At 38.2% G+C, this 21,826-nt stretch overlaps 1 protein-coding gene across 2 annotated transcripts in view; it reads right to left on the bottom strand.

Annotated features, from left to right (window-relative positions):
• UTP20 (UTP20 small subunit processome component) overlaps positions 1-19,425 on the bottom strand; it is a 92,868-nt gene extending 73,443 nt beyond the window's left edge. For both annotated transcript variants that reach the window (XM_008527446.2, XM_008527447.2), the window contains exons 1-13: positions 19,174-19,425; positions 18,165-18,245; positions 14,870-14,936; positions 14,618-14,750; positions 13,528-13,716; positions 10,647-10,728; positions 9,791-9,928; positions 9,176-9,331; positions 8,501-8,647; positions 8,283-8,417; positions 7,012-7,089; positions 5,097-5,275; positions 61-216 (exon numbers count right to left, since the gene is read on the bottom strand). In XM_008527446.2, coding sequence (XP_008525668.2) covers positions 61-216; positions 5,097-5,275; positions 7,012-7,089; positions 8,283-8,417; positions 8,501-8,647; positions 9,176-9,331; positions 9,791-9,928; positions 10,647-10,728; positions 13,528-13,716; positions 14,618-14,750; positions 14,870-14,936; positions 18,165-18,245; positions 19,174-19,218 — 1,586 coding nt within the window. In that variant the 5' untranslated portion in view covers positions 19,219-19,425. The remainder of the gene's footprint in view (positions 1-60; positions 217-5,096; positions 5,276-7,011; positions 7,090-8,282; positions 8,418-8,500; positions 8,648-9,175; positions 9,332-9,790; positions 9,929-10,646; positions 10,729-13,527; positions 13,717-14,617; positions 14,751-14,869; positions 14,937-18,164; positions 18,246-19,173) is intronic.
• Between the last annotated feature and the right edge of the window lie 2,401 nt (positions 19,426-21,826).

Here is a 21,826-nt window from a genome sequence, read left to right as displayed (position 1 = left end):
AAAACTTTAATCAGCATGTCATGTATCTCCTTCAAAATCAGACATAGTTTATTTTCTCACCTAATATGAGGTAACACGACAAGGGCTGCCCAAGAATGTGAAAGGTAAGTAGCATCTTTACTTGGGGGTAACTGAATTATAGACAAAAGATGGTCCAATGCTGGAATCTGTTCCTTTCCTCCCTTGGATCTAGTCTTCTTCTGCCTTACATAAGATCTGAAGGAAGAAAAGACAAACAAATGTTTAGGACAGGAGAGAACATAATCGCTCTTGCCCTCTGAAGTTTGAAACAAAACTGGTTCCTTTCCATGTGCGGAGCACTGCGGGGGAGGAGGGGACTAGTGGGGTTGAAGATAAATAACTAATCAAATGTGAGTTATGTACTGATTTTCAATGAGAGGCTTTTTCAATCCCTATTAGTTCTATTTTCTATTTTAATTTGCTTCATAACTTAACCAAGTCTCTTCTCTTCTAATTTTAGCTATTATTTCTGAATTTCGTGCTGATGGACACATTTTTAAGAACTGGAGAGGTAATTTATTGCAATGAACTGACTTCTTCCATCTCCCTTTCCTTTTTGACATGAATTTTACTACTTCACAAATAGAGAATGATGCTGCAAAGTTATCATGGTAAATTTGACAAATGTCACCAAACTGATTATGATTTAGAAGTAACTTTCTCTGCTGCTTTAATCTGATAAATGGTTACTCAATGATGTTTTCTGCATGACACTCAGCTTTAGGTATGTTACTTTGGCACTATTTTTGTTTGCCTCTTAATTTTTGCCAATGAACCATACCTCAGTCTTATTTGAAAGAGATCTAATTGAAAAAAAGGTTACAGAAACAATAAGTAAAATGATTTCTTTTATAATTTACCTTCCATGTCCAGTTTGGTTAGTTTGTTATGCAACAGAAGTAGAATATCAGGTTTTTATTCCTGTGCGCTTTTTGTCATTAAAATTAACCAAAAAGTTGCATTCTCTTTTGTTTCATACTTACCAGGATATTGAATTCCTGGAAATTACAATAATTAATTTAGTCAACAATTTCTACAAGTTGCTACATCTTGATATGCAGTCTTTCTAGTAGTAATCATGTAGCAGTAACCAACAAATGGCAAAAAACTTACAAATATTGAGATACTTTTAAAAAAGTGAGTTATTAGTTATAATGTCATTCACTGCTTCATCACATCTGCGAATGAGCTCCTCCAATAAAATCTACACTCTTTTCCTCCTCCTGAAGGCCCATGGTGATCTGAGCCTCACCTACTTTCATTTCTCACTTCCTCTCATTCCACTCTCCTTGTTCAATGCTCTTTACTCACAGAGTTTCTTTTTGTTCCTCAAACATACTGGGCTTATTCCTGTCCCAGAGCCTTTGAGTAACTCTTCCCTCTGCTTGGAAAGCCTTTCACTTTGGTCTTTGCAAGGCTGGACCCTTTCATCATTACAATTGGTCCAAAGGTCTCCTCTCCAGAGAGGGATAGTGCTGTCTCTGAATTTACTCTACCCTCTCAACAACCTGTTTTATTTTTCTTTTTATCACTATCTAAAATTATCTTGTTTGTTTATCTGCCTCATATCTGTCTCCTCCAAGAACATAGCTCCCCAAAAGAAGGAACCTTTTTCTTATTCATTATTATATCCTAGAACCTAGAACAGTGCCTATACAATAAATATTGGTCAAATGACAGAATAAATTTATCTTCTAAAGAGTGTTTTCACAGCTATTATATTTTTTTATTCTCATGACAAATCTGTGAGATGAATCGGTGGAGTATTACTAAGAATATGCAGACAAAGGTGACCATTCACTACAGCCTATCTCTGTGTGGGTGGCAGAGGGATGTTTTCTCAGAGAAAGACACAGAAGCTGTGGCACTTGCCTTAAGTTAATATGACTACATGTATTTATTTATTCTTATCGTGCCACATTCCAAGGAGGATTTGAGACGGCTGAGATGGCAGTGTAAGGTCTGACCCGCAGCCTCAGCCAGGACCTTGGCTTCACCTCATGGAAGCCAACAAAGCAGCTTCACTCTCACAGCCCAGAACCCAGAGTTCTGGCCACTCGCAAGGAATCTGCCTGTTGGAGATTGGCTTGGTGTTGTAAAATCAAGAGAAAAGTTCCAAGGGAGTAAGTCTACAGGAGTTACTCATTACCCATTCCTCAGGAATCAGGGCTCAGCGAAGTAAGAAACCAACAAGACTATGCTGGCATGTTTTGATAGAGAAGCTACTTTTAAGATCAGCAGAAGAGCAAAGTTTGAAGAAGATGGGTTCCTCCAGAATCTCATGCTGATCAGATTCACAAACTAACTTTGCTGTGTGACTGTGGGGACAATGATGCCCACCTCAAAGGATGTAGCAACAGGTCTAACTAATCCAATAGAAACAAGAAATTTATGTATTCCTATATATTCTTATGTATAAATAATAGGAACGAGAAGGGAACTAACTGGTTTCCTAATCTACAATTTCTAGAATCATATCCACTCAACTATTTGAAAAATGACCTGAATCCTCTCACACACTTACGTAAACTTTGTTTTCAACTTCCAAAGGGTATGCGATGTTTTTAATGAAATTAAGAAAGTAATCCACAGTGCTTTTAACAATTCAAAGGTATATAATCTAAAAGTTAATAGTGACTTCTTTCTTCCCCTTACCATCCTCCTGACATAAACAAAGTTAATGGTTTTGTGTATCCTTAGGGAGATGTTAATTCTCCCCAAATTCATCTATAGATTTAATACAATCCCAAACAAAATCTCAGTAAGGTTTTTTTGTAGACATAGATAAGTTTCTTCCAAAATTTAAATAGAAAGGCAAAGGACCAAGAATAGCTGAAACAATTTTGAAAAAGAAGAATAAAGTGAGAGGATTTCTTTTTTTCAAAATTTCAAGACTCATTTTATAGCTATAGTAATAAGACAGTGTGGTCTTAGAGAGGGAGAGATACACAGATCAATGGAACAGAATAGCGAACCCAGAATTAGACCCACACACATATGCCCAACTGATTTTTGACAAAGGTGCAAAAGTAATGAGGAAGAGTTGGCTTTTCAACAAATGTTGCCAAAGAAGTGGCCATCCATAGGCAAAAAAATAAACTTGACCTAAACCTCACACCTCACATAAAAATTAACTCAAAATAGATCACAGACAAGTTTAAATAACTATGAAACTTTTAGAAAAATAGGAGAAAATATTTGGGAGCTCCAGCTAGGCAAACAGTTCTTAGACTTGACTTGATCAAAAACATTATCCATAAAAGAAAAGTTGATAAATTGGATCTCATCAAAATCTAAAACTTTGCCCTGTGAAAAATCTTTTTAAGCAAATAAAGACAAGCTATCCACTGGGAGAAAATATTTGCAAAGCACATATCTGACAAAAGGACTAGTACCTAGAATATATAAAGCATTCTTTTAAAACTCAACAGTAAAGACACAGGCCATCAGTTAGAAAATGGGCCATGGAAATGAACAGATATTTCACTAAAGAAGATATACGGAAAGCAAATAAGCACATTAAAAGATGTTCAACATCATTAGCCACTGGGGAAATGCAAATTGAAATCACAATCCTATCAGATTGGCAAAAATAAAAAACAGTGATAATACCAAATGCTGGTGAAGATGCAGAGAAATTGGATCACTCATACGGCTAGCTGAAATGTAAAATGGCAAAACCATTCTGGAAAACCGTTTGGTAGTTTTTCATAAAACTAAACATTCACTTATGATATAACTCAACAATTCCACTTCTGGGCATTTATCTCAAAGAAACAAAGTGATGTACATGAATGCTCATAACAGCTTTATTCAAAATAGTCAAAAACTAGAAATGACCTAAATGTCTTTCAACAAGTGAATGATTAAACAAACTGTTACATCCATACCATGGAATACTACTCAGCAACAAGCACATGAAAAGATGTTAAACAGAAAAAGGAAGGGACTCCTGATACAACTTGGATGGGTCTCAAGGGAATTAACATTGAGTGAGAAAAAGCCAACCTCAAAAGTTGGACTGTATAATTCCATTTAGATAATATTCTTGAAATGACAAAATCATAAAAATGGAGAAGAGATCAGTGGTAGCCACGGGTTAGGGATGGAGTGGGAAGCATCAGGGTGAATGAGCCTATTAAAAGGTGGACTGAGGGGCTGGCCCGGTGGTGCAGTGGTTAAGTTCACACATTCCACTTCAGCAGCCCGAGGTTCACTGGTTTGGATCCTGGGTGTGGACCTATGGACCTCTTGTCAGGCCATGCTGTGGCAGGCATCCCACATAAAACAGAGAAAGATGGGCACAGATGTTAGCTCAGGGCCAGTCTTCCTCAGCAAAAAGAGGTGGATTGGCGGCAGACGTTAACTCAGGGGTAATCTTCCTCAAAAAAATAAAAGGCAGCAGGAGCCGAACAGGCAAAACCGTGGGCCGCTCGCTGAAGCGGAGGGCACAAACGTAACCACTCAGCCATGGGGCCAGCACCAGCTCTGTATCTTTACTCTGGTGGTGGTTACAAATCTACACATGTGATATAACTGCACAGAACTTTATATCCATGTACATACACACACAGAGATAAGTGCACGTAAAACTGGTGAAATCTGAATAAGGACAGCAGATTGTACATTGTACCAATGTCAATTTTCTGTTGTGATATTGCAGTAAACTTATGCAAGACGTTACCATTGGAGGAAACTGAGTGAAGGCTCACAGAACTTCTCTGTACTATTCCTTGCAACTGCACATGAAGGTACAATTATTTTAGAATAAAAAGTTAAAGAAAATTAATAGTTACCTCTCTCTTTCACTTGCCATCCTCTTGATGTTAACCAAGTTAACCTGTTTGTGTATCCTTTCATACATTTTTCTATGATTATATATACTTTTTATTTTAACTTTGCAAAAATCATACTACATGTACTATTCTACAATTTGCTTTTTTCACATAATAATATATCATGCACATCTTTCCAGTTAATACACACAGATCTTCATTTTGGGGAGTATTCTTGATGCATTATTTTTAAACAGGTAATCCTACCAACATTATAGGGAATAAAGACTTGGAACTTACCCCACCGTCTGTTGTGAGAAAGCCAGAGGGTACTTCTCAATGGCCATCGAGCCAGCAGTGGGAGGTGCTGCTTTGTTCAGAATGAGCTTGGCCAAAACAGCCAGAGCTTCATCTTTGGCCACAGCATCATCAATCAAGAAGCAATTCTCAATATATAAGAGAAAGCTTGGTAGAAAAAGCTAAAAATAAGAAAGGAAATCACATTGATTAACAGATACACATTTCAGAACACCTAATGAAGAGAAGACTGTAACACTTCCACAGAGAAAAAATAAATCATAAACAAAGGATCAGGAATCATAACGGCATCAGAGCTCTCCACAGGAACAATGGAAGCTAGAAGACAGTGGAGAAATGCCCGGAAAACTCCGAGGGAAAATGACAGAATCTAGAATTATATACCCAACCTATTAGCAATATTAGCGTGAGAGAAGAATAAAGACATTTTCAGATGAACTGAATCTCAAAATTTTACTCCCATTCAGCCTTTCTCAGGAACATCTGGGGAATGTGTTCCATCAATATGAGAGAATAAACTATGACAAGAGGAAGACATGGGACCCAAGAAACAGGAGGAAAACAAAAGGAAGTCCTAGTACGACATCTGTGCAGTGGGCTGAGAAAGCAATCCATTCAGACTTGAATTGCTCCAGGAGGAATGTCTCCAAAATATGGAGGGAAAAAAAAAAATTGAGCTGCTAAATTATCTGATAGTTTGCCATGTGAAAGACATTCTACTATGCTGTTGGAAGACAGACTCACAGACCAGCTATTTAAAGAAAACAATTTCTAGTTTTCAAAGAATGAGGCAATTATTAACTTCAGGAAGAATTAAAAGGTATAAAAAAAGGGAAATATAACTATAAAATACTCCTTGTTTATAAGGATTAAGTATACGGTGAATATGAATTCAACCAAAATTTGTGATGTAACTCTCTTGAGAAGATGAGAGGTAAAAGAACCAGAATCCATCTATCATAGGCGGAAGTCTACAGATGAGAACTAAAACTAATGATCAGGGAAAATCAGTTATTCAGAGGATTCACATATATAAAGTAAATACTAAAAAATAAAAAAAAAAATGCTAAAACTCATTAGATGTGCTTGCTTCTGGTGAGTTAAGATGGAAGTAGAAATCAAGTGACTGTCTTCTAGCCCTGTTTGACTTTTAAACTATAGACATAGAGTACTCTGATAAAAATAAGATTTTTTAAAAGACCAAAGGGAACAAGGAAGAAGAAAAATAAGCAGTTGCTAAGAAAACCAGAGCGAGATAAAGGGCCCTCACTGGGCAGGAAGGAACAGGGCTAGGACACATACAAAGAAGCTTTTCTTGAGACAAATGAGAATATATATTATTAAAGACTAAAGCGAAAAATAAGAGAACAGAGAGAAAGGTTTCCATGACGTATTCTGTAGGGTTACTGAGTTATAAGGAGCAGCAAACGGTTGACAGAGGTGAGAGGAAAGGGATAAAGTAAACTCAGGTTTTGATGAGAAAGATTTCTATCTCCTTCCATCAGGTATCTATTTGGAAGCAATGAAATGAATTTGCAACATTCCTCCAATGCCAACCATTTCAGAAACTATTTTCTATGCTGCAAATTCACACAAAAGTTCCTTAAACTGTTGTTTCAATTTTACCACATGGTTCTGTAACTTCTTAAAGGATTATTAAAAAACAAGTTGGTTACTTAATATCATTTTAAATGCCTTAGCATATGGAATAAAGTTTCACTTACGATCTAGAATTAGAATATAGTTACTTTAAAAAATATGGACTGAAATATCAAATACTTATTCTGTTCCTTTCAAAAAAACAAACAAAAAAATCATAGGATTTTAAATCTGATTATTTTATCATGACAGATTAAGAACATAACAAAATAAACCGAAAACTTACTATCTCACTCACCTGCTCAAACTGCTTCATAGCAAACATGACTTCAGAAAAATCCAAAAGTAAATGTCTTTCAAATCTGCTCTCAAAAGTCTGTGGACCACAGGTAAAAAGTATTAATGTAAGTACACCGAGAGTACTTTCCCTGTTCCTGAAAATAAAAAACATCCCAAACTTTCCAGGTCCTCTAACTTGCAAGCAGGAAGTAGTGGGATGCTCGATATCAGTTAACACAGTCAAAGGAGGCAAAAAGAACTTGCTGGCTGAATTTGCCACTGTGTAGAGGGACACACCCGGGTGTGAGACACAGGCACTGAGCCCTCCCCGTGAAAGCAGCTAGAGTACGGCAACCGTAGGCACACTTCAACAAGTATTCTGTCCACATGCTTGGCCTTCTCCAAAGGAACTTACACAGATGCAAAGGGCACTGCGATTCTAGGGATCACACAGGGCTCTGCCTGACAGCTGCTCAGTTCTTTCCCAGCTACAGAGAACTATGAAAGGGCAAGCAGCATGGTTTTATACCATCCTCTATACTTCATGCTGCATTAAATGAAGCTAGGAAGAACCTAACTGATCTTTCTGCAATCCCACTTCCCTCCAATCCATCTTCTCAACTCACTAAAATGCAAGTCTCATCAAACCATTTCCCCTACTTAAAATTTTTCCAGAGCCCTCCACTACTTGCAGGATAAAATCCAACCTAACGTTTCAAAGCCAAGCAGAACCTTGCTGATGTGCACCACATTTCCCCACGTCTCTATGTGCCCAGATGGCACACTTTTGAACGTGTCTTTGCTGTTCCCTTTCCTAGCATTTCTAATCCCTTCTCTGACTGGCAGACTGCTATTTAATCTTCAAGGACTATCCCAGATACAAGTCCTTTGAAAAACATTCTCTGTTCCTCAACCCCAAGCAAAATTAATCGTTGTGTTTCAACATGACATGAATAGATTCGTTCAATGGACTGCAACTACTCACTCCCAGGGCTCACCTCCTTAACAATTAAAAATCACAGGCACCAGCATCCACCCTGGGATACCTGGTCCATACCCAACACACGGCAAGCTAGACATGTTTGGTGAATATTTGCTGAGCAGACTTAGCTTTTACCACACTTTGTTTTGCTTATTTCTATTACAGCATGCAATTCACATCTCTTTAACAAGATTATAAACTCCCTGAGGACAGAGCATTTGCCACTCTTCATCTGTACTCCCCAGGAGACCCACTCAATGTTAAACATCTTATTAACTACTCAATTAACATTTGTTGAAATAAATTACTTTTTCTACGGTTTCTTTGACGAGGGCCTCTGGCAAGCAAACATTTTCACCTAGGATCAAAGCAGAAATTACATCCAAGAGGGTCTCCTGACAAGACGTGGAGAGATGGGCTATCTGTAATGTTTGAGACAACACCTGTAAAAGAAAAGAAAGACAACACACACTTAGCAATCAGCTTTTAACGAACAGACTCTAAGCAAATTAAGTTGGGAACTCACCTTACAAATATCAACAGGTTTGGTTATCTTTGATCCATTTCCATGTTTCACGAGTATCAGATATGTTTCTAGCAACCTTTTTATCTGTTCAGAACATTCACCACAGTTGCTTTTGGTTACTTTCTTATGTAGATCCAGAAGTGATTCCTGCAAACAAAGAATTTACCAGAGAGAATAACTATATCAAACTCAACTATTAATTCAATGATGAAACTATTGCGTGAAGCAGTTCAAATTTTCATGTCCCTTTGCTCTCAAAGAAAAAGACACATTTACCAGGTGTCACTAATGATAATAACAATGAACATTTTTGAGTGCACTGTTCTAAGTTCTTTAAAAGTATTTCCTCACAACCCTCGCAACAACCCCAAGGTAGGGAATATTATCACCCCCATTTACGAGATGAAAAGACTGAGAAATAGAGCAGTAAGTGACAAAGCCAAGATCCAAACAGAGGCAGTGTGCTCCAAAGCCTGTGCTCTTAACCACTAGGCTCTACTGTGTCTCAAGATATCAAGCCAAATGAAAGTAGTACAGGGGGTGGAGGGAAGGAAAATCCTAAGAAGACAACAATTATAAAATACAATCTCCAGGGGTGGTCTGTTAAACTAAGAGCAACAACAATCAACTCTTGGACTCCTTATTACATACAAATTCTTAAAAATTAGAACTCACTTGCAAACATTCAAAAAATGTACCAAAATGTTCCTTGTAGATGTAAGACGCGGTGGACTTGACCATGCTTTTGAGTGTTTCTCCAACTAAAATCCATGGTAGTTGCGTTTCTGTTTCAGTAACTGGTCCTAGCTTTTGGAAAATTAGCTTCACTGCCTGTGAGAATCCAAGAATCATTAAAATGAACATGTACACTCTTATTTTTAAGTATTACACTATTTCCCTCTCTGATTAAGCTACCTTAAAATGTGATCTGGAATAATTAAAGATCTGGCAGCTTTCATGGTGAACTATGTATCCCAAAAGGAATTTCCAAACTAGGACGGGGAATTTTATCATACAACTACCCCCTCCCCACCACTCCCGCTCCTTAATCAACTTATGTTACCTTCTAGGATCCAGAATAAAGAAGACAGCACTGATTTTATAAGTAAAAATACCTAATGACCCAGGGCCTACATTAGGTAAGCATTGCTATTAAAGCCCTAATGCTCCCCATTTAGTGCTTTCTATCTATTCTAGGCAATCCTCTCTCCACATCATTTGTGTAAATCTTACCTATTTTTTCTTTAATATCTTTCACATAAACTCAAAGTATTCCTCCCAGCTATTTACCTTCTCTGTACAGGAGTGAAACATATTTCTAACACCTTTGCACATTTCAAAGAGCAACTGTCCGACTCCTTCTACTTTTTCTGGATGTTTATCAAGATCAAGAAACATTAAATTGAAAAGTGCATTTTTATCAGAAACCTAAAACACGAAATACAAATGGAAAATTGTATTTACAACATAAACATATCCAAACAAAGAATTATTATTTGCTATTCCACAAATTCATATTTGAATGTAATTAGCACGAAATTCTAAAAGGAATAGACACTTGCAATGATTTCAAATTACTATAACAGTATACTATCACTTGTAATGTCACACAAAAGAATAATTAATTCATAGGTATGATATGAAGGTATGTACCAAGAAAAACTACATAAGGCAACATTCTGTCTTTTAAAGTAAATCATATATTTTACGAGTATAAAAAAAATTTAATACCAACGTCTTTGTTTTATTACAATAACTCTCTAAAATTTACTAAGGAAACAACACAAACGACACCATGACACAATGAGTTCCTTTCAGGAAATTATTACAAAAATTCCTGTTAATGTATTCCTGTTCATGTATTTTCTGATTTGAATTAGAGGCTATATATACACTGAAAAGTTTTGATGTATGTACACTGAAAGCTACCAAAAAACCCCTAAATAACAATAAAAGTGACCCAAATTATTTCATATTAGTGAGCAAAGACAACCTTACAGTGAGATAAACTCAAAATAGTAATACGTTTCTGTTTATATAAAAAAATTATTAGTCCATGATAACCACATTATAAAAAAATACATGCTTCTGTCCATCAGATTCTTGAGGATTAATGAGCAATAAACATATAAATTATTAAACTAACCTTTCTCATCAAAAAAGTAAAGCTTTCAGCAGCAAAATTTCTTATGTGTAGTTTTTTATGAGCCAGGAGTGTACTATACATGCTATAAATGAGAAAATAAAATGTTTAATTAAGCATAATTTTAATAAAGATGTACTACATGTCAACTATATGTCCAACACTGTGCTAATTATGCAAGGAATACGTAGCAGGTATGAAATAAGTAGTTTAAAATCTCATTTGGTTACCAAGACACCCCATGTTGAACAGAAGAGTGAAGGTCACGGACATTAAGAATCCTAGGATTGGTGGTGCTGGTGTTATAGAAAAGACTCCATAAAAAGCTGCAACTTGTAGTGAGCCCTGAATGACAGGAAGAACTTAGGTAGGTACTGGAATGCATATTATTAGAGATACAAATGAGATCAAAAATGGGGTGGGCAGAAGACGTCATGGTCAAGAGATAACAAGGAGTCCAACTAGTCTAAAAGAAGGAGGATGATATGGTTGAGGAGGGCAGCTGCAGATAAAGCTGCCCAGGTAAACAGGTGGCTCCAACACCAAGCAGAGGAATTTGGACCCTAGCTTACATTTATGTTATTTCATCTAATCAGCACAACTCTATGGAGTAGGTACTATTATTATCCTTATTTCTACAGAAAATGAAATTGAGGCAAAAAGGTAAGCAACCAACCCAAGGTCATACAGCCATGTAGCTGTAACTAAATAATTACTTGTCTAATCAGTGTTTAAACTGGTCTTTCTAACAACAAAAGAATACAGAATATCTCTCTCCTATTTTTGCCATATCCCCAGTATCTAACAGTGCCCTTGCTCATAGCAGGTACTAATAAATCCTGGCTGAGTAAGAAATGAGTATTTTCAGAAGGATTAATTGGGTAGCAATATATAGTATGAAATACAAGAAGAGGCTAGCAGTCCAACTAGAAACCTGCTCAAGTCACAAGCTTGGGCAACAAGGGCACAAAAGAGGCTGGTGGTAGAGGGAAATGGCAAAGGATGGACCAAAGAGACATTTCAAGAGTCCCTGCAATGGAACTGAAGACCTTACTGTATCCACAAGGCCCTTTATGATAGGCCCCCCTACTACCATGTCTGTGATATCACCTAATTACTCTCCCCTTATCCATGTTGCTCTACCACCGCGCCTTCCTTCTTCCCTGCACATGCCAGGCACGTGCCCACGATGTCCTCCCCCTGCTAAAATGTAAACTTTGCAAAAGAGGAGTTTTTATCTGTTTTATTTGTGACTATATCTCAAGTACCTGACGGACAGCATTCAAGAAATATTCACAGAACTGAATGAGCGTGTGAATCAAGAGGATTTGGAGTCCCTGAAGACAACTGGGTCAAAGACACCTCTAAGGTGCCAAGACTCGGTGCTGGGAAGAATGATGGTATCACTGTTAGAAACTGGGAAACTGAACAGTGACTGGCATAGAGTACATATTTGCTGAAGACATGAATGAATGAAGAGTTGGCTTGAATGGGATGTGCTGACTTTGGTTTCAGTAACACTCAACGAAAATATCCAGACTGCTGAAGATGTCACACTGAAAGTAAATAAATTTAGAACTAGAGAACCTGACTTTGGAGATATAAAATAACAGCAGAAGTCATGAAACCAAATAAACTATATATCCCCCTAAGATCTTGCTGGTTTTTAATGCAGTAATCTTGGTTTCCAATACATTTTACCAAAAGCTTCATAGAGAAGGCTGGAAAAATATTCCTCTTTCATTGTTTGTTCAAAGGAGAGTAGGGTGAAGGGGGGTGGTACAAAAACAAAATCTAGTCTTATCCATACCCACACCTATACTGGGAGTAGGGGAGAAAGGTTAATCTTATGTTTTCCTGTAGCAATTAAAGTATGTAGAAATAATCAGGACATAAACTGGAAACTTCCACCAAATCCCAGATTGAAACAGATTATAAACAATCTTTCCCTTACTTTAAACAAAAAGCTACTACAGAATTCATTCTCTTTCTCTGTCCACATTTGCTCAAAAACGCTGAGCATCTCTTTTGGCGTAGTAAGTATGTCAGGGGCTGGGGAAATGCAGATATTTAAGACGGGGTTCTTGAAGAGTTTCCAGGTTTGTAGCGGACATTATTACACTATGAACAAACAAGTATAACAGGAGTTGTGAAGTATAAGTAGTATAGAAGGCCACAGGCGTTCAGAGTACAAAGCTTTCACTTGGGCCAAGGAGCCTGGAAATGTTTGTGGAGGTTATAGAAGCCAAGCCAGGCTTTGATGGTGGTGGTATGATTTCTATAGCTTGAGTTAAGACAAGGTCAGGTCAACACAGAGTGGCAGAACAGACTGTGGCTGCTTTGGCTGGAGAACCAACTTTGTATACAGAAGTAGAGTTTGAGCTGGAAAGGTAGTTTGGAGTCACAAGCCGGGAAAAGGCAATTAGAGAACACATGAGAGTCAGGCAGCCACATCAGGAGGTACATATCACAGGTATAATGCATGTCTTAACTAAATGCAAGGTGAGAGTCAGAAATCTTGGTTGTCAGGATCAATAAAGACAACCCTTGACAAAAAAATAGAACTTTACAAAACTTAAATGCTGAAAAAATCTCACTATTGAGGAGGATCATTCTTCTTAGGGGCCTCAAGCACACAGTTGTTTTCACAGAGGCAATCTTGAATAGTCAACATACGTATATTTCTTTCACTCTAAAATCTGAAGCAGATAGGGAGCAGGACTGACTGTAAACAGGCATGAGAAATCTTTTGAGGATAATGGAAATGTTCTTAATTGTGGTGATGGTTGCACAACTTTATAAATTTACTAAAGAGCACTGAATTATAAATAAAATTTAAAAGCAAAAAAAACCCAACCCCGTATTAGAGAGAGAAAGGGGTCACCTGTATATACTGGACATGTCCTTCACCATCAGTCTCCACAGGTACTTGTAAAGATATGATAGTGAGGTGAAAGCCCATTCTAATAACTCGGTGTCCTGAGTCTCCAGGATCGAGGTGATAGTCAGGAAAAAATCCTGAAAATGTGGATAGAAGTCTGTCTGCAGATCTCGTGCCAACTGTACAACCAAACTGGATTAAAAATAAGTAGAAGTAACTGATTTGGAGACATACAGATCAAAAAACAAAGACTGCAAATCTATTTCACAAATGATGTCTATGATGACAGGATTAATTCAATCTTCCAAAACAAGTCTCAAGAGATCTATAAATTTTTTCACATTTTAAGAGTTCAGCAAAAGGGCTGGCCCAATGGTGTAGTGGTTAAGTTCATGTACTCCACTTTGGCGAGCCAGGTTATGCAAGTTTGGATCTCAGGTGCAGACCTACACACTGTTCATCAAGCCATGCTGTGGCGGTGCCCCACATACAAAATTAAGGAAGACTGGCACAGATGTTAGCTGAGAGACAATTTTCCTCACCAAAAAAAAAAAAAGAGTTGCGGCCAGCCCAATATGTAGCTTAACCGGTTAACTTTGCCAGCTCTGGTTCAGCAGCCCAGGGGCTTGCTGGTTTGGATCCTGGGCACGGACCTAAGTACCACTTATCAGGCCATGCTGCGGCAGGCATCTCACAGGTAAAGTGGAAGAAGATGGGCACAGATGTTAGTTTAGGGCCAAGTTTCCTCAGCAAAATAAAAGAGTTCAGCAAAGAAATCAGGCCATGGCAAGAAGCTGCATTCCATCACAAGTTATGGTCAATCATTCCTATAGTGTCAAAGAAAAATGGGATGCTCTTAAAAGTATAAAACAAAAACAAAAAAGTATACCCCTAAAATTCTGCTTTATGGTAATGTACTAATATTTTGATCTAACAGAAAAGGTAAATTCTTGTTTCTAAATTACAAATACCAGATCACAAATACATATAATGTATATAACATTATATGTATATAAGGCATATGTATATAAGGCATAACCTTTCCTAAAATTCAGATAAATGTCATCGAGCTTTCTCTCAACATGTTACTTACTCCAAAAGCGGCTGATAGGCATAACTGTTCTTGATTTGCAGGTGAGTCTTCAAACTCTGAACTATCTCGTTCTGATGATAAACCAGCTGATTGAATGACTGGCATTTGTCAATAACTTCTTTGTAAAATTTCCCTGGGTGGAAAAAAAAAAAAAGAGTATGTTCTGCTTTTCTATCACACCACTGTTTAGTTGTTTTGACCATATATAATGCAAATGATGGGTGAATAAAATAGAAACAAAACAGAAAATACCAAAGTGTTCCGTAAGGTTTAATTCTCTCCATTTCAGCAGACTCTCAAAAAAGTAGGTTTCAACTTCCTGCCAAGATTAAAGCAGTCCATTAATCAGACAACACAACTATGATCAAAGTAAACAAGAATAATGACATATTAATATCTTAAGATAATAATGATAGTCAAGAATTTAAAAACTTAGAACATTTTTATTTTTAAAAAGGGCATTAACTAACTTAAAAAAGCAATCAGGTACAATATGGGCAGACGATTTATAAAAATGATATTTTGTTGATTTGGTTGTAGCAAATACTTCTCTAAAACCTATGCAATAGTCACAATAAGGAAAATATTTTTTTCTGTTTTTTACAATTTTAGGCCCAGAAAAATGTGCTGAGTCTTACAGTTCTTTCATTCTGCTTTTTGGAAATAAGAATGGCTACAACTTTGTGGGGAAGTAATCTGGCATTTCTATTAAAATTAAAAACAGGCATGCCCTTTGACCCAGCAATTCCCTTTTTGGAGATATTTCTTATAAAATTTGCACACACAACATAAAGATGTTTATTCAGCTGTACTATAGTGGAAGGAAAATATAAAACAGCCTAAATAGCCAACAATAGGAAAACGGTTGGTGTAACTCATGTCTCTATACATTAAAGTACATTATACAGCTATTAAAAAGAGCTATATCTACACTGAATTAGAAGGATGTTGATGATATACCCCCAAAGTGATAAAAGCAAGTTACATTGTGAAGTACATGGTAGAAACCAATTTTTCTTTTAAAAAAAGACTTCTATAAATGTTAGTACATATTAGAGAGAAAGTACAGAAGAATACATATATACTAACTGTCAGCATTAGTTTCCTTGGCCATGAGGGGTGGGAAGGGTGAGATAACAGGTTTGTCTAAGTTCACCATTATGTTGTTTGGCTTGTTAACACAGTATATATTACTTTGTTCTTTGAAAGGTAAGATCAATAAATTATTACTACACATGTATATATGTATGTATGCATGTGTATTTGTACACATATATGGAGAGAGAGGGTAAAAATACATAGGCACATACAAACAGCACACCAAATCTACAATCTCAAAAAAAGGTAAACCCTTAAATTGTGCTTTGGAAATCTTCAACAAATAAAAATGAAATAAAATCAACAGGCAGAATAGAGAGAAGGAAACAGAATCTCACTAAGCGTTTTTCAGTGTCTCTTAAGGCAGACGGGAAATACACCCAACAGTTTAAAACCTAAATGTAGAAGGCTTTCCTAGCCCAGCACAGTGAGTGGTACACGTCAGCCATTTGTGATAGACTAGGTCCCTGCCCCTTTGCAATGTGACTTGCAGCCCCTACCACAAAGAGACAGAGTCTATTTCCTCACGCCTTGAATCTGGCCTGGCCTTGTGACTTGCTTTGACCAATAACGTGCAATGGAAGTGATCCTGCAACTGCCAAAGTGAGGCTTTAAGACGCTTTGTACCTTCTGCTTTTGCTCTCTTGGAAAGATTCTGCCATCATGAAACGAAGTCTAGTCTAGCTTATTGAAGAATAAGAGGCCATTAGGACAACTAAGACCAATAAGCCCCGGTCAATAGACATGGCATTGAGGCCTTTCTAGAGCATCCAGCCCCAGATCCCATCCTAAGCTCTCTTCTCTACTAACTTAACATTCTACCTCTTAGTACTTTCAACCTCTCCTGTGGCTTAAACTATAAACCACATACTGAATGCTAAATCAGTAATTCCACCTCCAAAGTCACTTGTACTCCTCCAGATCCACATGTCCAAATGTCTTTTGGACACCAGCATTTGGATAGCCACAGGTATATCAAAAACTCAATGAGCTCCAAACGGAACCAACCTTGTGCTCTCCTTCTATAAATCTATACTGATTAAATGATGTCCTCAACCACCCAGTTGTTGGGACCAAAAGCTTAGCTCCATTCCCTTCCTCCTTGCATTTCCAGCAGGTCACAAGTCCTATTCACTCTACTTCTTTAATATCTCTGGAATCCTTCCCTTCTTTCCATCTTGACTGTGGCTACCATAACCATTTCGTACTTAGATGACTACTAAATCCTCACAACTGGTTGCCTTGACTCCAGCCCTGCTCTTTGCTCCACACTAAAGCCAGAGAGATCTAAACTTAAAACTGATCATGTCACTCGTTCCCCTGCCTTACAATCCTAGAATGAGATCCCATAGTTTCAGGATAAAATCCAAACTTAGCTTCACATATGAAGCCCTTTATGATCCTTGACTATCTCTTTAGCTTTATTTCTCACCAGCTACCCCCTTCCCCCATCCCAGTCACCATCAACACACACAGTCTACACACAGTTATAACCACACTGAACCGCTTTGCAGATTCTTGAATGTGACATGCATTCCCTAGCCTCTGTCCCTTTATACAGGCTTCTCCCTCAACCTTCCCTGTCCTCTTTGCCATGCTAAAACCTATACAAACAACAAGACTCATTTCAGGTATCACTTTGTCTACATTACCTTTTTTGATAAACCACCTTACACCCCTAAAGAATTTAGGTTAGGCTCCCTTCACTATGAGTTCCCAAAGCATTACGTGCTTATCTGGACAACATCACTTAACACGCTGAACTCACACACTGGAGACAAGGCATTCAAACAGACAGTGAGCAGAGTCTGACTAGAGCCAAGTCAAGAACAGTAAGAACTGACATTGAATCTCTAAATTAAAGGGATACTATACAGGACCTTAAAAGGATAGCAGAAAAATAATGACTTGACAAAGAAAAAGCAAGAGTTTTGACTGGAGGTGTGACTGAGTTAAAGGGTGGTTAGAACTGGAAGAAATTATGTAGTCTGCCCTCTTTCTTTTTATACTGGAGGAAACTAAGCCCCAAGAAAGTGACTTGCTCAAAATCTCTTTAAAATTGTAGCTTCAGGAATATGGATCTGTAGCAGTGCTTGGAATGCACACAGAAAAGGGAGAGGCTGGAATCAGAGAAGTTACCTGAGTATCAAGTCAACTGTCTAACACATCATCACCCAACAGAACTTCCTGCGATGATGGAAATGTTCCATATCTGCACTTGGCCAATATGGCAGCAACGAGCCACATATGGCTACTGAGCACTGGAATTTTTAATTTACTTTCATTTAAATCTAATTTGCCATGTATGGCTACTGTATTAGACAGCACAGGTCTAATGCATTTCATGGTCATAAAGGAATGGCTTGAAAAACAATTCACTTCTACTAAGAGGAGAGACTAAAAACCAACTACGAATACTCGAAGACTGGCTAATACAACATTCTCTTACCTCTTCATAGCTTGCAGTTCTATCAATCCGGTGAATAATATCAATATTCACATTCCCCAGTCGTTCAGCAAACGTAAGAAACTGTGCGGGGCAGGGAGAGCATATTTAAGATACATCATCACTTAATACTTATCACATCTTGAATATCTGTTTGAATGCTAATTTCCTTGTCAAGTAGAAAGTTTAAAGCTTCAATAAGCCTCCTCATGTACTATCAGTACAAATAATAGCATGTTTTGCTAGCAATTTCAGACTTGTATTTTCAATCAATCATAAAATGTATAATTGTGTTTTGAAACTAAAAGTAGACATCACGGATGAATCACAAAAGTGTAAAAAAAACTGAAAGATATAGTCTTAAATGCACTGCACTATCATAGAAAGATATCAAATACTTCTATGAATATATTTGCATAAGTCTTTCAGTTACGTCACTTCCAATAAAAGTTACATACTAGACTGTGGTGGCCAAAGGTGAAAGCTGGCATTGAACCTCCATAGATCTACTGTTAGGTTTCACAACCCGCTACAAGCATAGGGATCTGGTTAAGTCGCTGCAACAACAGTTTTTGAAAATATATACAGACCTACGGTGGTAGAGTAACAAAGAATCCTTCGATGGGCAAACAGAGAAAGTGGTGTCTTAGCCAGTAGCTGGAAATCACTTACCTCCTCCGGCAGGCCCGCCCCCAATTTGGTCTTTAAGGATAAAAGAGCGGGTAAGAACAGCTCCTAAGCAATCAGTCTGTGATAATGAATTTAACTCTGTACTAAAGAGAATTCCCAGGGAGGCCAGACCCCATAAAGCATGGGCGAAATCTGCTGTCCAGCCTTCTTTCCCCACCCCGTGTTTACTATACCAGGAGGGTCTCCCTCGTTTGTCAGAGCCTCCAGGCAAGTGACTCACGCTCGGCCCGGAACACTGTAGCGCCAGGAGTCCCGCTCAGAGCAGGTCCCATGGGCGAGGCAGCAGGGACCCACGGTTCCCGGCCCAAGTGCCCTCGCTCACCCGGTACGTGTTCTCAGTCTTGTGGGAAACGGGCTTTGTCTTCATGGCTGCAGACAGGCAGCGGCCGCGAGGACCTAGGGAAGGGTCGAAGGGATGTAACCGACGGTAGGGAGAAGAAACTGGCTCACACTCTTGCACTTTCTGATTCCCAGGTCCCCAGACTCTTTCTCACGTGCAGCCGGACGCCCTGGGCGCCGCCATCTTGAAGACCGGGAGGAGCCTAAGCTGGTCACGTGGGCGGAAGAGGCGGACGGAGCAGGCGCACTCGCCGGGTAGCCGGCTGGAGACCTGGAGCCCCTGGCCGGGCGTGTCTGTTGTGTTTACTCCCGTCAGTAAAGATTTGTGAAAAATGTGTACATTTTTATTCTAAAAGAAAAAAAATACCTGTAATTATTGTCAGCTAGCAATCGCTGCCCTTCGCTGTGTACCCTCCACCATGCAAAGCTCTTTACATCCGTAATTTCACAGTAAAGCACGTTTTGAATGCTAAACAAACATAAATGACGTACATATTTTAAAGCCCCTTTAACACAGGAAGAAAGCAAGGATGTTTAACTGGTAAGTGGCAGCCTGACAGGGTCACTCAACTCCGAATTCTGATTCTTAACCACTAGGTTCTAACTAAAATTGAGAAATAGAAAAGGAATTTTAAAGAAAAATCTTATGATTTCATGCATAACCACTGTTAACATTTTGTTTTCCCTACCACTCTAATGTCATGTTGGTAAGCATAATTGCACAAACAATTGTGTGTATTTCACTTATTCATTCACCAAATATTTCTTGAGAGTCTACTATGGGCTAAGCACTGTGAGCTAAAGAAGACCCTAATAACGTTAATAATAATTCTCTTTGGGAATATTTAGTCTGAGGTACTTACATCTTAGATAGCCAAGGAGAGATGTTAAGTAGACAATTAAATACATTCCTGCCTAGAGCACAGCATAGAGGTCAGGGCTGGAAGTGTGACTTAAATACCTTAAAAACACAACTGCTGAAAGTATGAAGTATTTAAAGCCATGGAACTGGACGAGACTGTTTAGGGAGAGAGTGATGAAAAGGATGAAGAAGAGAAGAGGACCCAATTTGAAACTTGGAGTTCTCCAACATTTAGCAGTGGCCAGGAAGGTGACTGGGAGAGAGCCAGTGAGGTAGAAACAGACTAGTCTTGACACAGATGAGGAGCCTGTGGCCAACTATACTGAAAGCTAGGGATAGAGAAGTGTTGGATCTAGCAAGATGAAGGACACTGGTGACCCTGACAAGCACTGTCCATTGTGGAGGAAAGAAGGTGAAATATGCATGGATCGAGGAGGGAACCAGGTGAAGAAGTGAAGTAGACGTAACACTTTTGTATTGTAACTAACATTACAACATCAACATTTTTCTATGTCATCATGCGGTTGTTGCAAATATTTTTAATGGCTCCATAGCGCTTATGGATTTTATCCTTTAATGATAAAATGTAGACGTGTCCAATGTTTGGCTGGCTTCCAGTAGGCTAATTGGCTTTTGGGTTTTTTTTTCTTTAGGTGGTTCTTTGCCTTGATGGATCACACATCCCTTAAAGAAGTCTAAGAAAAACGTAGACCTTCTCCTCAGAAAAATGCAAATAAGCTCATTCACACTAAAATGTGTAGATGATTTCAGAGAGTTAGAAGTCTGCATCTATCTGAAGGTAAGAGCCCCGACTCTAAGCAATGTTCCCAATCTACTGCTACAATCACCCCCAGATAACTGTGTTCTTTTCCTTCTCTGTTATTTATTTTTGGTGATGGAGTTAATGGGACAGTAAAGAGTGGAGAGAAAAATGAAAATCAAGGACACCAAGAGAACTGACACTTTCAAGTTACAAATTGCATTGTTACTCATTATATGATTCTCATATATTGACAACTCTGCTTAACAATTTATCAATATAACATGGTGGTTAACAGCATGGATGCTGGAACCAGATTGCCCAGGTTTGAATTCTAGCTGTGCCATTTATTAGTGTTTGACTTGGGGAAGTTCCTTAACCTCTATGAGCATCATTTCCTTGTATGTAAAATGGAGGTAACAAAAGTATGTGTACCAAAGGAGGCTGTTGAGCGGAGTAAACAAGCTAATGGATGAAAGGTTCTTAGAATGGTGCCAGGTACCATAACTGCATGACCTTTGACTATTATTTAACCTTTTTGAGACCCAGCTTCCTGATTTATTAAATGAAAGTAAGAATAATACCAGTCTTGCAAGATATTGTGTTGGCATGTAGTACATGGAATAAATATTTGCTGAATGGACAAATAGGTGACCATTTATCCTCTGCTATCTGGCTACCGCCAAGTTCCTTAAAAGCAGAAACCATGTACTTTTCCAACTTTGTATCGCCAGCGCATCCCTTGAACTTGAGTTGTTTAATGAATGTTTGTTGAATTAACAATGCATATGATACTTTGTTTAATCCTAACAAACTCAAAAATAATATAATTCCTACATAGGATGTCGATTGTACCACGTGATTTTTAAGGTCTCTCCCAAAGCTAAGTGTCTGAGGTTCTATGGAGTACCTTAATGCAGCACCACTGTTTGAAAATGCACCACTCTTTTCAATATGAAAAATACCACTGTTTACTTATGAACGTCTCTTTTCCCCCAGCCTTTGCCCTCTCTG

Source organism: Equus przewalskii, chromosome 29 (genome assembly GCF_037783145.1).
Source record: "Equus przewalskii isolate Varuska chromosome 29, EquPr2, whole genome shotgun sequence".
Taxonomy (NCBI): Eukaryota; Metazoa; Chordata; class Mammalia; order Perissodactyla; family Equidae; genus Equus; species Equus przewalskii.
This window is presented reverse-complemented; position numbering and strand designations above follow the sequence as displayed.